This window comes from Aythya marila (assembly GCF_965140915.1).
Source record: "Aythya marila genome assembly, chromosome: 2".
NCBI lineage: Eukaryota > Metazoa > Chordata > Aves > Anseriformes > Anatidae > Aythya > Aythya marila.
Window position 1 is genome coordinate 103837011 of NC_139043.1, and position 18221 is coordinate 103855231.

Sequence of the window (18221 nt, forward strand, 5' to 3'; positions counted from 1 at the left end):
ACACCACACGGCCGGGTTGCACCGGGGAGGTGGGAAGGAAGGAAGGGGGATAAAATGGGATGAAATGGGGGTAATGGGGGATGAAATGGGGTGAGGTGGAGTAAAATGGGGTGGAATGGAAGGGGATAAGGGGGAGGGGGGTGGAATAAAATGGGATGAGGTGGAGAGGGGTGGAATAAAAGGGGATAAGGCGGAGTGGGGCGGAATAAAAGGGGATATTGTGTTATAAAACGGGCTGAAATCCGTGTGTTTCGTGTCAGCCCCCTGCCGGTGCCCGCCCCGCCGCCCTTCCTTTGTTGCCGAGCTCCACCTGCGCCGCCCGGCACCTGGCGGCCGCTGGGTGCTGAGGGAAGGGAAGGAAAGGGAAGGGAAGGGAAGGAAAAGAAGGGAAGGGAAGGGAAGAGAAGGGAAGGAGGCGAGGCCATCCCGGCGAGCAGCCGCCTCCCCGCCGAGCCGCCGTGCGGGCGGGCGGTGACAGCGGCGGCCATGGCTCCCCCCGCGGGCCGGCTCCTTACCTCCCCCTCGCCCAGCAGCACCGCTCGGGGCGCCTCCCTGCCGCGTCCCCCCCCAGGTCCGTCTGTCTGTCTGCCTGTCTGTCCCGTCTGTCTGTCCGTCCCTCGGTATCTCGTCTCCGGTGGCCGGCGGGGTTTGAACGCCGCCGCCCCGCCGCCTCCCCCCGCTGCCGTTGCCGCCCCGCCCCGCTCCCCCCCCCCTTCCCCTCCCCTCATAGCCGCGCCTAGAGGAGGGAGGCGGGGAGGGGAGGGGAGGGAAGGGGCGAGCGGCGCGCACGCTCCCTGCCGGCCGCCCGAACTTTCTGGAAGCAGCAGCAGCGGGCTGACCCCATCCCCGTTAACCCCCATGCCCGTTAACCCCCTCCGGGCTCCGTTGCCCCCCCCTCCATGCTCCGTTCCCCCGGCGGGCGCAGCCCCCTCCTCCCGCCGCCCCCGCCCCCTCCCCGGGGGGGGGGGGGTTCCGGCGGTGATGGCGCAGTGAGTTTTAACGGCCGGCGCTGCGCATGCGCGGCGGGACGCGGGCCGGCCCTGAGGGGAGAGTTGGGGGGGGGCTGCGGGAGCAAAGCGGCGCTGGCGCTGTTCAGAAAGGGGTCGGCGCCTGGTGGTTAAAATAAATACACAGCGTGGCTTTAACGGCGTGTCTGCGTGTTTTTTGGGCCCGGGGGGGGCTTCAGGCGGCGCCCCCCAGGGTGCTCCTGAGGGTCAGAGCACTGAGGGGGCGGCGGAACAAAGCCCTGCAGGCGGTGGGGCTCCTGCTGCCCCGCTTTCACCTGTTACTGCGAATAAAGCAACAATCCCTCGGCGTTTACCAAGCCAGAAGCATCAATTCTTCCCATTTAAAGGATATTGGGACAACGAAGCATTTGCTTCCGTTCAATTAGAAATACTCTGACACTTACTGCTTTGGTGGATGACTTAAAATATTACCCTTGTTTCAGTAATCAGTCCACAGGGTTTAGCAAAACAAAACAAAACAAAACAAACGTGTTTCTATGTTTAAAAAAAAAGAATTGAAAGTGCTGTGGTGTTCCCCTTTATAGAAACAAAGGCATGTGCTGTGCCTCACGCCCACCATCTTTAATGGTCAGAGATGCTGGAATAAATAAGGTGGATAAAAAATGGGTGCTAACCTCTTTTCTGTTCCATACGCTACACATAATACCTTATTTTGATGAAGAGTAGGTATTCCGTGGACAAGGTTCACCACAAGTAGAGATGGACATCACACATCTTGAATATCCATGCTCCGCATGCATTGCATGGTTTAGGTAAACATGTCTAATTTGCTTCCCAAAGTTTTTTGCAGAAATCAGGGTACAGCTCATTTCTTCTGCAAAGCAACTGCTGCCATTCCCCTTTGACTCCATCAGCATACCTTGCATGCTGTCGGCTGCCCAGGAGCAGGTGCGCAGGCACCAGTGACCGCATGACGAAGGGAGCCGCATCTACTTCACCTCCTTTTACATCCAGCCAACCCCAGAGGTCATCGCTTGAGGTGGCGAGCAGGTTGAAGAGGAGGAAAGAGAAGTGTTTCCCAAGGCAAAATATTTGTTCTTCTCACAGTGCTTAACAGGGCAGATGCTGATGATTCACCCCCTAACCATGACGGGCTGCAGGTGCAGTGCGGTGCTGTAATGCTGCGTTCCCATCCTTGTACATCAGCGCAGGCAGTTCCAGGATCCCTGTCTCTGTTGGTAGGTGTTCACAAACAGCAGCTGAGATAACACGGAAACAATTTATATCTTCTGCAGCAGATGCTAAGAGTTGACAATAACATCAGTAACTAAAGAAAATCCAGTTCCTTAAGCCTCTTGGGAGAACTCTAGTTCGGACTCTTAAAAAGGAACACTTGTTGACCGCTAACCCTACGTTAACATCTTCCCCTTGTCTCCAGGAGTCCCTCCTTTTTACACAGCACTGCTGCAAAGCTCCCTCGTAGCTGTTTTGTGCTCACTTTTGTAGTACTTGCTGTGAGCCACCTTCGCTAGTGAAACATCTCGTGCCATCAGCTGTGTGAGCTACACTGGTCTTAGCAAGATAAGCACGCACAGCAGCTGGTTCAGCTCTGTCACTGCTGAACTTCATCTAGTAACTGAGTGACTGACAATCTCAAACTGCAGGAAAAAAAGTATCTAAAGATAGGGACTTTATTCCAAGAAGTTGCAAAATATGACGCTGGTGAAAGCACACGTGCAAGCCTCGGGAAGGCAGGGATGGCACTGACCATCAGATCAGTCAGTGGGCCCACTTCATGCACCGTACGGACAGAACTGAACGTCAGGGCTGCTTCCTTCTTGACAGAGCAGTTCCAGGTAACATTTTTCTAGCAGTTCACGGAGGACATGGAAATCCTTTCCGACAACAAATGCATCATTGGGCATCTAGTGGAGTTTCCCATTACTCCTAACTTTATTCCATCTTTACCAAAGGAAAAAACCACCACCGGTTGGACAGCGTTGATGGCCATGAGATGGACATCAAAACATTTTCTTCTAAGACAGAACAAACTGAGGAGACAACTGAAACAAGGCAAACAAATGGCCCTGTCCACCTTTATGGATGGGAGGAGTCAGGCATTGCAGAGCTTTGTTTTTAGATACTTCTTTAGAAAAGTTCCAAACGTTGTAGGTAGGAAACTAAGCAGGGCTAAAACTCCCTTTCCCTTCAAACCAATTGTGCTGCTTATCAATTTCACAGCTGCAAGCAAACACATGAATAGTAATCGTTAACACAGGATAGCTCCATACCACATAAAAACTTTGCAGTTCTCTTCAGTGTGTACTTCAAAAGGTAACCTTGCTTGAAATGAAATACCACGTTGTTACAGTGGAGCAAGGAGTTTAGCTACAGACTGGTACATAAAAATTGTCTCTGCATCAAGACGTAGCATGCTATTTCCTCATTCTATGTTACTATGGAAGTACTGGAAGGACGCCTGGCCTGCTACAGGAGTGTAATCATTACAAACACTCCAGTAACCTTTTAGAAGAGCATTCAGCAACTTTCACTTAAGCAATCTTCAATCCACGTACTACTTTCTCAGATACAGTGCCCTGTATCAGTTGCACGCAGGATTTTTAATGCTTACTGAGTGACCACTTAACGACTTTTATCTGTATTTATCAAACTTACTTTTCCATTCGTATGCAATTTCAATATTTTATAAGCTTAGTAATGTAGTGAGGATATCAAGTCTTGCACACAAGTAATATACACACTACTACTGGTGCAACTACATCACAGAGCCTATGAAAGGAAGGTAGGGCATGAACAGGCTACATGAGGTTAGGATTATGCAGGGACAGCTGTAGACATAAAACTTAGCTCAGGAAAGGGAGAACAGCTTCGGGAAGTGCTGTTAATCAGAATGTCAAAACAAAACAAATTGAATAAAGAATGCAGTATAAATAATGCAAATAAGCTCCATCTATCACATTAGTAATAAGTATGTAGTACCATGAGATATTTTAGAAGAGGCAGACAACTCCCATGATTTTTATATGGTCCCAGTGATGGACACATTCGTTTCCTAACATTTTAAAGCAACTTTGAGTATTACTTGTAATATTTTTATATTATAAAAATGCATCTTCCAGATTTACAAGCACATGTGCCGACTGTCAATAAGCAGTCACTTTATTATTTTTTTTAAAAGGAGAAATACTTCAATTTCACACTTTTAGATTTTCTTAGAATTAACCGATACACAGGAGTAATATCAAAGAAGGGTCTGTGAATCACAGTTCCACATATTACACTTAGCCATGTATTAAACCATTCTGGTATACTCTAGCTCCCCTCCCCCCCAACTGCATACTTTGGCTGTGTTAAATAAATTTGTAGAGGAAGTGGTTTCTTGTTGCTCATTCTTTTAGTAGAGTATTACTACTACTACTTGTTTTTTTTCTGTAACATGGCAAAAAGACAGTTTTCACGCTCTTCCTGAATGATAATAGGCAGTCAGACATGAGAAGAATCACCAATTTCAAAAGAACAGGAGGACCTTTTTTGTTTTTGTTTGGTTTAAATTGCCGTTAAAAGTAACGTGCAGTAAAGTTTTCAGAATCTGCTTTCACTTTGTTCCTTGGGCATTAGCCAGACTTGAAATTTAGTTAGGTTTGTTGCCTCTTTAAAGACCCTTTAGTCAGAAATAGCTAAAAGAATTTTCAGTGATAGATTAAAATTGCATCTTTTTATCTACCAATGATCACAAATAGACACTTTACAATCTACAGAATCACTTTTGTCCACTTTTTTTATAATCTGAATCATAATTAGGTTTTACTGTAGTTTAGACCACAGTAAGCTAAACACTCTAATTCCTATTGCTTCCCTTCATTTTAAAGTATTAAAACATAAATCATTTTACTGAGATTAAAGTTACTTTATTATTTTCAGACAGTTTAGCATATATTACAAAGATCTTTAGAGGCATCTTTAGAGGTCAGCTCGAACTCCAAAACCCGGTCCTTTCGGTGGTTCGGTCAGAGATGTAAGGCCACCAGCTGGCTCACAAGAAAAACGTCCACTCCTGAAAAATGACAGCAGATTTATTCATTGCTGGTACTGTTATAACCGATGTTTAATCACTGGATAGAAGACCTTAACAAAACTGCCTCGAGGCTGAAGCCACTTGTTTCATTCATGTATTCATCCTTCAGAAATGTGGGATGTCACCCGTTAATTAAAAGGCTTTCAAATTCAAGTAACAACAAACAGCTTCATAACTCAAATGCAAGATGCAACTGTTAGGGTTTTTTATTCACCTATTTAAAGGCAGACCAAACAAAAGTGATGTTGGTACCACCAATACTAAAGGCAACATTCCAATTGTATTAGTCATGTTTCTGCTAGAGATGTATCCCTGCACTCAGAAACTAGCTTTTAACATCGTTCTCTTATTCTGAAAAAAATAGGAAGAGATAACACACTACAATCAAATGATAGTAATTAATTACACCATTCACACACCCATTGGTATATTTGAATTAACGAAGAATAATGGGAAGTAACAGGTGATAACAGTTCAGAAATAAACGTTTCACAAACTTCCCCCCAAACAGGTACTGTTGATTTACATGAAATCAACATGTAAAAAACAGGTGACACCCTTCACCTGTTAGATACTGAGCCAAATGAAGCTGTGATTTTCCCATTTCACGGTCCTGTAGTCATCAGGAACATGAAATTTCTATGCTCAGTTCTTTCCGGCTTTGAATAAATAGAAAGGCACTGAATAAATACCATGCTGTTCAGTAAATTAATTAACACTGTTTAGCTGCATGTTGTGAACTCCTGGAGTTGTAATAGGAATTACAATTTCCTTCCTCAAAAGGAGAAGCCTTCAAGTAGCTGCACTTTATCATACAAATACAGCATACCTTGGGCCAGGTTTGGGAACTTTGCCAGCCTTTAGTTCATCGATTATCTCTTCGATATCTTTGGGTGTCAAATCCTCCTAAAAAAAAAATAAGTAAAAAGTCAGCAATTATGCTAACTGCAGCATTTACAACTATCAGTTGTGTGGCCATCTAAACGGGGATCCTAGCACAGGTAATTTTGATCCTGTTATTGACATACATGTACCATTTTAAATAAGGAAAACTAAAAAGCCTAATGTAATTTTAGTAATAAAATCTCTAATTTACATATAGCTGCAGAAATTATGTTAAAGCTAACTATGTTCACTCTAGTCATCAATCACTTGGGTTTGTGGCTTCAAATTCCTTAGCAAGCTAGTGGGTGCAGTACAGGAGAACAATTCTTAAAAAAGAATAAGTAAATCAGATTGTGATAGCATCACAAGATAGTTTTAAAATAAGTTTTAGATGGCATTTAGAGACTGCATTTATTTCAATGCATGAATTCTTTGGGCTGATGGCAGCCAAGCGAGCCATAATTCAAAAGTCTGAAAGTTCAAAAATAGTGTTAAGCTAGACCATACTTTCCAACTGACTGTTTTAATGTGGTTTTAAAAGCTTACTGAGTACCCGTTTGATTGAAATTCCAGATTTATAGGCAGGCCACTATAAAAAAATGCAACAGCACAATGAAATGAAAAATATATGAATTCTGTATTATCTTGTTCCCTTCTCCTTACTATGCCACAGGTTTTGCTTCTTGATACCATTCTTAAGTTCCCTTTCTCTTCCACAGGCTGCAGTATTTCCCTCAGGAAACTTTAAGAACTCATCAAGCAAGTTAAGACAGCATTACACTAGCAGTACTGTATATTTTAAGTTAACAGCTGCACCAACTTTAAACTAATTCATAGTTATGGGCTTTCCAAATACACTGTCATGCCTCTGATTCCAGTTTTATACAGAAGAAAGAGAAGCCAAACAAGGAAGTGACTGCATTGAGAAGAACTTGATTTTCAAAGCATTCTCCTTTTTCAAGAGTATTTCCATGTTCTCAGTCACAATCATGGCGATGGACAAAACTCAAGAATAAATGAGAATGTGACAGTGGGTAACACCAACTTTTACAACTTCAGATACCACTTATGACTCTAATACAAAGAGTCTCATACTAAGATGCTGTATTTACATGAAATATGAAGCGCAAAAGACGAGGCACTAATCCCCTTGACAATTATGATTTTAAAAAGAAAAAAAGTCTTTAAGCTACAGCTAGTACCTTTTTGACTACAGTACAATTTCTAGCAAAGGAAAATCGAAAGAAATTCAGGCAAGTGAAAAAGCCATTTTTAAAAGGACAGTAAAAAAACAACACTTAGAAGGCTGTTAAGCAAATTAAATGACTGTGGATGAAAACTGCATTAGAAACAGACCGAAGCAGAAAAATTGTGCTTTTTCTACGTAGAAGATAACGAAATGCTGTCAGAAGAATTCTGTACTGCAAGTCTACATTAAATGGTTTCAGAAAGCTGGTTAGGAAGGTTGCAACACACAGGTCGATGCTGTTCAGGTTAGTCAAAATAAATGAAGGCAAACGTGAACTAGGAACAAGCTGTGACCAAAATCCATACTGCTGAAATTAATAATCTGATACTAATACACTGGAAAGAATGTTTCAACCTACCTACCACATTCTGTGATAGCTTAGCAAAAGACTGCTACTACATCAATAACATACTCCCAGTATTTCTCTCTGCTCAGAAGGGATCATGCAACAGATGAAGAAAGCACACTTTTTTTTTTTGTTTATTTTTTGCATTAGGAATAGTGGTTTTAGTAGAAGAGTAGGAATAACTATTATAGTATCAGTGACACGTCATCCAAAACCACTACGTAAGGCTTTGAAGAAGTAGCTGGTAAGGGAAGACTTCCATATGAAGAACTGAAGAGCCTAGCACTGGGTTCAAACAGGCACCCAGAACAAGGAGTGGCCATTGCTGCATTCTTCACAAATGCAGAGAAAGGAAAATTCTGAACATGCTTTCCATCATTCTTTTCATCATAGATCAAACCTGGACTACACAAGAATTAAGCCCTGAGCCAAGGACTCAGCAATTCTTCAGCACAATCAATCACTTCCAGCTAATGAGTATTAAGAAGAGACTTCCTAAATAATGTTGCAGCATTTCAGTCATTTCTATTTTTAAGCCAGAAAGTCAAAAATTACCAGGTTCTTGTAAAGTTTTTTATACAGATAACACATTGATGTAGTGAAGAGGACTGAAACTTCCTAAGTTTTTATTTGGGGGGGGAAAAAACACAATAGAAATAATATTTTACTCTATACCATCACGGTCTGCTGCTTTTTGGACTTTCTCCACAGTGTCTATAGAACCCCATGCTGTACATTTTCTTCTTCTTTTCCATTATATACTACTAAATGACAAAACCAGGCTGTTTGTGCTTCCAGATTATGAACTGTCCGCATTACTTCAAATGACAAAGCACACCTCTGAAACAAAGCCCAAAGCAGAACATCTACTGAACGTATTTATTTAGGGGAGGTAGTTCAGTGCTACTGTATGGAAAGGCAAAACCTGGTAATTAAAGCAAGCTGACTTTTAGCAGATGATGCATCATCTTAACTTGCTCATTAAATGAGAAAAGGAGAAACTGAGAACTACTGCAACCTCAAAAAGGCAATGATGCAGAGTTTAAAAAAAATCTAAAGGAAAAAAGCATTCTTTCTCAATCTGAAAGCCACCTGTGAAACTGCTCATTGTACCGTATGGATATGCCAAAACACCACTTCCATGAGAATCTCTATCCATGATCTCATCACCTCCAAATGAAAACGAGAGCATTTACAATGTGTGTTCTTACAGAGACCAGGACATCAATACATTATCGTACAGATGAAGTGTTTCAGGAAGAGGCCGAGAAAGTAAAATATGTTCTAAGCTATCCCTGCCAACAGCGATTTGAGTAACCGACCAAAAATTCAGAATCAGAAAGAATGAAGATTCAGGTAGCTCAAAGAGATCTAGTTTCTTAAAAATACTTACATAATAGTTGTCATTTATTTGTACCATCGGTGCATTTACACAAGCACCCAGACATTCCACTTCAATCAATGTGAAGAGTTTATCAGGTGTTGTCTCCCCAACTTTTATACCTAAAAAAAAATAAAAGAATATTAGGTTCAGCAATGGTTATGGATCGAGATTAATAAACAATATTGTAATTACTCCATAATTTCCTCATTACGTGTATTTTGGCCGTAAAAACATTTGTACAGTTAAATCCTCTTAAACGAGTCTAAGACTGTGAAGTTAGTCTTTGGATACATTTTGAAGACCTGATTTAGTTTTGATTTGTTGAAAAATAACCATGAAATGACACTTCTCAGAAAAGCTCTACTCAGGAACATTTTTAGGAATCGGTATAACGTAATAGAAAAATTTGGAAAATACAGCTCTCCTATGTTGATATTAAATGCGTTAATAATCAGCGTTAAGTACTGAATCCCCAAATTAACCAAGAGCCAAGTATTAGGAGTGTTGGTCCGAATTTGCAAACAGCTTCCAAGTTCCTCCGCAAGAGCTTATTTCCTGAACAACCCCATCATACGCATGCTTAGCTTCCATGACGTGTTACTGCTCCAGTGATATAACCAAAAAAGATACAGACCTCCCCCAGAGGGCAGGTTAGCCAAAATAACATCTCAGAGTCAGCTTGCCAGAACATTCTGTGGAAGGATAAAGGCTAAGATGCAATTTCCCCCCATAGTTAACAGGGGCAAAAATTAGTAAAAGTTTAAGCGAGGCCTGTGTCTCAGTACGATCTACACAAACACTCTTAATTCCAGGAAACAGTTGCTTTTCCTTTGACTTCTCAAACTAAGTTTGAATTAAAATCAAGCCATCTTTGCAGCAACAAAACCAGGACAAGCTGAATCTAAAAATGCCTTTTCCAGACAATGGAACATGAGGGAAGCAAGATTATAAACAACTGGTCTTAGCCCTTATCACTGTCGTTTTTCTGAAAGGTCAGCATAACGTGACTGCATAGGATGGGAAAAGTTAGTTGCTGACCTTACCCTCTTCTCCTCATAACACAACAAGGAGAAAAGCAGAGAAAAAGTACACAAAAGCGGTGAGTTCTCCTTACATCTCACATGATGCAGAACTCTCAACTGACTTTTCCCATGAGAAATTTGTAAGTCACCTTATTTAAGGAGAAAAAGCCTCACTAATAATTTCGTACACCGTATACCTTAAAAATCTTATTTTACATATAAAGAAGTGACATGACATTCAGAGTCCTCTCCTGTATATGGGATAACTCTTGGATTTCAAATTAAGCGCTATATTAGAATAATTCATTTCCTGGCAAATTGCCTTTAAGATCACTTTAAGACCACTAAATGACACTCCTGACTTTTGTTCTACTGTACTGAAACATTTGGACTTGGTAGTCCTTATTTTCAAAATCCTACAGTGACCTCACTCTAAATGAGAACTCTAAATGAGAAGTATTTCTGCACTGTCTCCATCATATAAAGGATTTTATTTCAGTTAGAAAATAATTCATCACTAAACCAGGGAGAAAAAACAAACAAACAAAACATATTAAAAATTTGTGTCATACCAAGTTTCTTCTTGATGGCTTCTAAAATGCTATCAGAGTCCCGCAGCATGCAAGGCGTGGTAGTGCAGACCTGGATATGGTATTTCCCAACAGGCTTACGGTTATACATGGTATAGAAGGTTGCTACTTCGTACACTCTCATGGGAGGCATTTCTAAAACTTCAGCAACCTATAATAAGGGGAAAAGAAGACACTGTATTGAATTCTCACAGGGCACCAGTAAAGATATTTCAGAAATCATCTCAGTCAAGTCACCTGACCTGTATCTGCACTATGAGGCTTAGGTACTCCAGATACACAGGAAGAAGGGGATGGATTTCAAAGTGTAGCTATTGAAGCGCTAAGAAAAACCACTCGAGTTACTCTGACTGGAGTTGACCTTGTTTGAGCGCAAACTCCACTAAGCCAAGGATTAGCACAGCGAGGAGCTGCAGTCAATCCTCCTCCAGCATCACACACAAGCTAGTTTCAAGAAGTCAGCTGGGTCCCAGCTTTCATTATTAGCTCCAGCTCATACTCTGCTTGCACTCTTGCTGCATGAATGAACAGACTCGCACGAATCCGCCCACGCTAACCCACTTCAGCCTTCTGGCAAAGGGAGCAATCCAGGCTGGTGCTACGCTCCCCTCATTCAGGTACAGCAGGCTTTCTTGGGTCCTGTGACGTACCAGGGCTGGCCCTAAAACCACCACTACTACACCTGCAAATTGGTGTCCCTGCTAATAAATACAGCGACTCTCCATGCAGTCAGTTCTGGTGGAAGTACCCCTGACCTCACTAACCTGGAACCCTGGCACACTGCTCAGGTTGAGAACTGACAGCTTGCAAAAGCGTGGCTGTTCTGTATTCCAGTACCTATAGCAGCAGGCAAATAACAAGCCACAGAAAATATTTGCTTGCTTAAAAATCTTAAGGTCATTTAAAACATATCACTTTCCAAGTAAGCATAAAAAGACTTTTCTCATTTGGCGTTAATGGAGATTTGAGGCTTTATCCTACATTATTTGCAGTTTTATACGATGTCTACCACTGTTTCTAAGCATGCACTTTCCTCTTACTCAGTAACTTCTATAATCCTCACAATCCTACTTTTAGTTTATCTTGATTGAATTTGAAACACTTCACTTTAAAACTGATAATGCCAGTTTGCAACGCAAAATGCGAGATTAAGTTGTATGAATAGAAAAACTGAGGTGCAAATTTCTTGGTACTTGATTTCTGTCGTGCAACCTATCACTTTGGAGCAACGTAGCTGTTTGCTTATTTTGAAACATTTTAATTAGTAACTTGATAAGAAACCAGTCTTAAGGACACTTGCTACGAGGCGTTACGAAATACTCACTGTACCCACTACGTTGCCACGTGCTTTGTGGAAATCGTTACAGGCGCAGAGATTAAGTACGATCCTGGCCATGTGCGTAGTGCTACTGAGGTACAGGAGAAGAGTAAAACATCATCATCTTTTTTCTTTCCCCCAGATTAAGCAGTGAACAAAGTCTTTCAAGTTTACTCCTACTTCCAGGATGATTCTGGGAGGAGCCTGTCTAACTAAGGCCCACGTTGTCTTTGTTTTGTTCAGCCCGTAGCTGCTAGCAGTGGGCTAATATTACACAAACAGAGGCAAGGTTCCTGCAATAGTTTTCTTTTTTTTTTTTTTTTTTTATTAAATGTAGTCTCATAGTGAATACTCACAGTTCTGTGCTACATGTAAATTCCTGCATTAGTCCACTTTGGTAAAAGTGCTAATATTGTACTATTAAGAGTTAGATTTAAAAAAAATATGCTTGCAAAATAAGTTAGCACTAAATACCTTGTTCATAGCTGAAATGGGCAACCATCCATGCTGTCTTTGAGCCAGATCTAGTACTGCCATCACAGCTGCAGACTTGTGTCCCCCTGGGTAATTGTTTATGATTGCTTCTATTCGCTTTTTAAAGGAAAAAGAAGAAAAACATCAGTACTGAGCTAAAGACAAAGCTTGCATGCTTATGGTGGATTTTATTTTATCTGCGTACCTTTTTGTTCTCAGGTGTGAACTCAAAGGGAGTATCTGGATTATTTTCGGGACTATCTCTGTGCTTCAAGAAAAGTAAGAGAAATAATAGGGTTGTCAGGGAATTATTCAAGACAGATTTACTGTTGTAAAGCATTTTATTAGACAGTTACAGTTGAGTTGCTTGAATAAAACTGATTTGATACATTCCAGATAAAAACGTCATAGTACTCTATCATAAACAACTAACCATCTCTCAGAAAGTAATAAAACATGTTGGTAATTATTTCATCACTCTGAAAAAAAAAAAAAAAAAAAAGACAACTTATTCCTGTTATTTCCTATTCAAGTAATTATTTCTTCAAGAACTTGGTATTATTTACAAAACAGACATTTGTAACAGCTGATACAATTTGGCAATTATGGTCAAACTCATCACAACTAGATGAAGAGTCCTCTAGTTAATATCTAGTTAATACCTTAACAAACAACAAAAGACTAAAACAATAGCCCTTTTTTTTTGTTTTCCCATGAGACCTTAACTATAAAAAACATTTTAAAGCTTATAAAGAAACTTTCTATATAAATATGTCCACATTTAAACATACATTATTAACCAATTTTTACATTTCATAAATTTGTAAGAGATATCAACGTTTCACATACAATTCTGAATCAGAACAGAACAAGCAGAATTTCCAAATTCCAATTTCCAAAATCAGGTATTTTATCATAATATTTCTAAGATTTTCTTGGAAAACATCAAATTGAAATTAGTTCTAATTTTTATTTTCAGAAAATACAAATGTGGAAGTCTTAAAGAAAGTGATTTCTACTATAATTATATTTTAGTTCTGATAAAAGCCCTTACCCCCTAGAAAAGCTTGCTGCACAAAACTTCCAGTTATCTCAAAGTAGCTCATTATGACATACTCATAGCTGAGTTTGACTCCAAGCTTCATGCTATTTGCAAACTGAGAACGTTTCAAATTAAAGTGGAAGAGCACACAAAAATTCAAGTTATACTCAAGGGCTGAAGCTAAAAGTCATCCACAACCAATAATTAAAGGAAGAACCCTACTCCTCTGACTTTCATCATCCTCTCAAACAACCTAGGATGATTTTACAGTTTCCACGCTACCTTTGAAGGCCAGGCTGGATGGGGCTTTGAGCACCCTGTTCTAGTGGGAGGTGCCCCTGCCCGTGGCAGTGGGGCTGGAACCAGGTGATCTTTAAGCTCCCTTCCTACCCAAGCCATTTGGTGCTACCTTCTTAGAAAGTAGGGAAGGATTTCATGAAAGATCGAACGTGGCAAGTCACTAACGTTGTGAGCGACTGTTGTCAGTGCACAACTTAAAACGTGGATGATTCACAGCCATTCCTGCATTTAGAAACTTTAATACAGAAACACCAAAAGGTCAAACACAACTTCTAATCACAGCTGGTGTCCTAGTGAGAGATTCCCTTTGCTCATCCCATCGATACGCTGGAGCAGCCAGTACTACTACCGCTGTCAGTTCAAGGGCACAAATATCCCTTTCCTAGTTCCAAGCCTAAAAAAACCCTACAATCAATACGTACTTCTCCACTTGGGATGACTTTCCCTGTAATAACAGGAATTACAGAATGGTAACTGATTTGCTTTGAACACACTGATCTTTTAGCAAGCATGAATGTGTTGCTTGTCCTGTCTAGAACATAAAACAGCTCTCACGAACAGAGTTGCCTCTATTTTAGTCCGACCCAAAGAAAGGATTTCACTCATCAGATGTATTGTTGGAGAGGGTTTTCTACCAAAAATCAATGAAAGTTCTTAAAAAGAGGCTATTGAAGGAAAAAAGAAGTGACTGGAAATACCCTGCAAGTTTTAATTTCTTTCCCTTACAGATCTGCTGTAGGTCATTGCTGCTCTGATAATCCATGATTCATGGTATTTCCATAACTTAACTTTTCCTTCTCAAATCTGCACGCCTGCTTTATTTCAGGCTACTATTTTGCCTTCCACTGTTACTTGCTAGTTATGTTTCTACTTAATCTCAATTTCTTTTGAAAATAATTTTATTTTACTGAATTATTACCCCCTCCCTGCATCTAGAGCAGCTGTTATTTCTAGTATATCGTCTCTAAAATGATATCCTTAAATATTCTACATGCGAGTACGAACAATAAAAACTTAATAAAAGAACAAATAGCCCATTGCCAAAAAAAAAAAAAAAACAAAAAACACCCCACAAACAATTTCCTATGCTCTTCTAGCAAAAGTTCTGTTGGGGAATAAAAATAAGAGGACTTAACAATGCTATTAAATAAAACAGCTAAAAATCACAAGAAGCTCACTAAAGCTCACAGCTTTTCTTTTCTAGCTCCCTTTTGCTATTTTCATTCTCCTCGCTCCAGCAAGCCACTGAAACAATAATGTAAGTCTTGCAAAACGCCTGGAGAATTTACGAAGCTGTCTAGCTTCATCTACCTGACACCGCCATCCATTAGCGTGTCAAAGCCACCTTTTGCCTGTCTTCACCAATCTCAAACTACTCTTGAAGTTTCCTAACTCGTCAGCCTACACTCATGTTTCCTGTATTCCTTGAGCATCAGCTCTCACTCCATAAATCACCAATGCCTGTTCAGGTTGCTGGAAAACTACATGAAGCATGTACTGTAATCCCATTAGCTTCATCCAACGGGAAAGCTGCGGAGACAGCAGCAGCTGCAAAAAGTCAAAAAAAAAAAAGTCTGTCCAAAAACACTGAGCACCTGCTACCAACAAAATGGTCAATTCTCTAGAAGAGCGCTGATTTCCACCAAATGGTGGAAAAATGCCAAATTACTCAGCTGTTGGGCTGAAATCTGGATAAAGCACTGAATGGAGCAGAATGGGACAGAAGACACTTCTCAGAGATGCTTCAGGTTCTCTTCGTAGGTAGACAGCACAGCTGCTTTAGGTGTTTAAATCTTGAGTGCTTTTTTACTTATGCAATCACTATTGCTGTTTTTATGTATTGCAATAATGCCTGATGGACTCAATCATGAACTGCTACTCAACTTATTGTACGTCATGGTGCATGAACCAGAACTGCATTTTTCAACTGCTAGCAAACAGCTAGACCCAGACCCAGACCTATGGTTAATGCTGTGGCAAATTGTAGAAGCCAAAAAACTGGGACCACAAAAAGTATCACAAGCTTCAATTACAGATTAAATTAACTATAGTAAGAAAAGGAAACAAGAGCTGTTTTGTAATGAAATACATTTAAACAAAGTCTCACCTGCAATCACACACAAATGCTAACACCACCACTACAGGAGTTTTCATTACATAAAGAAATAAACAATACCAAAATAAAACCTTTTTGTACTCTTATCACAACTCTAGCAAAAAGATTTCCAGTAGACTTCTACAGCAAAGTTCTGCACATCAGAAACTTTAGGCAGATTTAAAAAAATCACATGCCAAACTCTTGTTACACATCCCTTTTCCAGTAGGGTAAATTACTTACCACAAATAAGGCTCCTCCGCTGGAGCTGCATGCTGGTGTTCCATGGAAGTAGCGGATTTGTCTTATCTACAAACAAAATAAAGTAGTCTATAATAATTATATATCAACAGTCTATAGTTTGTATAACTGTTTTCAGAATGAGCTTGATTTCTTTTCTAATTGTAAACCATTAATTCTTTTGTCATCACTAAATTTAAATCGTGTTGAGAATAATATAAAGAGCTCTAGGATACTATTAGGAGAGCACAGCTACACTGTCTGAAATGGTCAAGGTACGTTAAGGGGAGTTAAAAGATTTAACTTCAGACTGGTGATGTTCTAACACAGCTTAAATCTGCCTCGAGTACAAATCCTCATTAAATATTTCATGAAGAATTTTGCAGGGTGTTACTTTATAGCATATGTGCTTCCCAAAGTTTGCCGAGGGTACCATTTCTACTGAGGTTCTTCTCAGTTAGGTGTTCCTTCAGCTTTCGGCTAACTGAACAGCATGACAAAAGACGACAAAAAATTAAGCACCTGAAATTCCAAGAGAACACAGACCTGTATGCAAGCTGTTTTCAGCTATTTTCTATAGTCTATCACTAAATCAGTCATGCCAAAATAAATTGAGAATGCTAGATTCAGGCTAATACTAAAGTCACCTTATGATATCATCTTGTCACAAGCAAACATTTTGCACAAATTTCATCTTAAATCAATATTAGATTAATACTGAATTCTAGACTAATTTTGAGAGCTCTTAAACTAGGAGAAGGATTAAAAAACCAGCCCTCTGTAACTCTTTGTGTATAAAATTTGTTGGATCTCAAATGGATCGGCATCCAACAAGCAAAAATAGCGGCATGGGGTCAGAGCTGGGATCGAAACCGAACTACCAGGCAACTACAGGCCCTGCTTATCTGAAAAAAAAAAAAAAAAAAAAAAAAAAAAAAAAAAAAAAAGCAGTGTGCCAGCTTCTCAGTGAACGTGACAAGAAGTAAAATTCAGGCAAAGGACTCAAAGTGCAAGCAGGGCACACGAGTACAGCAGAAATCCTGCAGACAATGGGGTTAACCCTACTAAATCCTAAGCAAGTTTAGTGCACTCACATACAGTTGTGGCCGTGCAGGGTCACCACGGTAAGCCCCGGGTGCCTAATTTTAGGGTGTCCCGCTGTGAGGGGCAGCCTGCTTGCAGGGGACGCGCTCTGACCCCATTGCTTTAAGGACACCGCTCTGCTTCCCAGAGCCCAGCCCCCGGCTCCAGGCCGAGGCAGGCTAACCCCTGCTTTTCAGACAGGGCCTGGAGGATTTCAGCCGGCGTAGCCGGTCCTCGGCATGGAAAAACAACGCCAGAAACCAGCCCCTCACCCCCAGCCCCACACAGCGCAGCGCCCCACGACCCCACAACAACCCGCCGGCCGCCACCAGCCGGCGGGGACGACCCCGTGAGGGGGCGATGCCCTTCCCCGAGTGCCCCCCCGACGGCCCAGGCCGGTCCAGCGCTGCCCCAAAGCCCCGTGTGGGGCAGAGCCGCCCCCCATCACGCCGCCCCCTTACCGAGCGGGCGGCCGCGGCCCGCAGGGGAGCGCAGAGGAACATGGCGGCGGCGCCCCCTCCCCCCGGCCTTCTCCTTGAGGCCTGCGCTCGCCCTCGGCGCTGCCACAGCGGGACGGGACCGCCCCGCGCATGCGCGGCCGCCTGAGGAGAGGGAGCCGGCCCTCACAGGCCGGGGGTTGGGAGGAAAAAATAGGAAAATAAAAAGAAAAATGTCGGTGTTTTCGCTCCAGGCTGCCTCTCCTCTAAATTGTGAATTCCTGGCTGGTTGGGTGTGAAAATTTTGTGTCAAATTATCGACCCACAGCATCTATATGGGAATGCTCTGTGGATTGCGACCTTTTGTGGCATGCGCCACTGTAAATAAAAAAACAAACACAAAACAACACATTTGAAAACAAGCCTAAAAAATCCCTTCGAAAACAAGTATAATTAAAATAATGATAAAATAATAAATAAAACTGGGAATATGTGGAGGAACCGGTGACATTGTTTGGTCTTAGATTTTCCTTCTCATCTGTCTACCCAGCTTGGCTGATCGTAACAGGATCGCCAAGGATGTTAGGACTGTTTTGCACTTATGTTTTGACATCTCTTGCTCAGAAAAAATCACCACCTTGGCCTTCAATAAACATTTTCACTTTGCAGTATAATTCAGTACAAATTGCTGG

At 41.4% G+C, this 18221-nt stretch overlaps 2 protein-coding genes across 3 annotated transcripts in view; both read right to left on the reverse strand.

The window, feature by feature from the left end:
- Positions 1-2382, reverse strand: part of ANKRD12 (ankyrin repeat domain 12) — a 65061-nt gene extending 62679 nt beyond the window's left edge. The window contains exon 1 of one of the 2 annotated variants that reach the window (XM_082752942.1): positions 1675-2382. The gene's annotated coding sequence lies outside the window, so the exon portion shown is untranslated. Of the gene's footprint in view, positions 1-515; positions 671-1674 lie in introns of those variants that run through there. The other variant, XM_082752940.1, reaches the window with a different exon arrangement.
- A 1736-nt stretch (positions 2383-4118) lies between these two features.
- On the reverse strand, positions 4119-17695 carry NDUFV2 (NADH:ubiquinone oxidoreductase core subunit V2). The gene is made up of 8 exons (XM_082752813.1): positions 17554-17695; positions 16013-16078; positions 12538-12600; positions 12333-12449; positions 10523-10691; positions 8938-9047; positions 5894-5970; positions 4119-5043 (listed from the first exon to the last, which is right to left on the reverse strand). The coding sequence occupies exons 1-8, from the start codon at positions 17593-17595 to the stop codon at positions 4950-4952; spliced, it is 738 nt and encodes a 245-aa protein (XP_082608939.1). The 5' UTR covers positions 17596-17695; the 3' UTR covers positions 4119-4949.
- Positions 17696-18221: the final 526 nt, after the last annotated feature.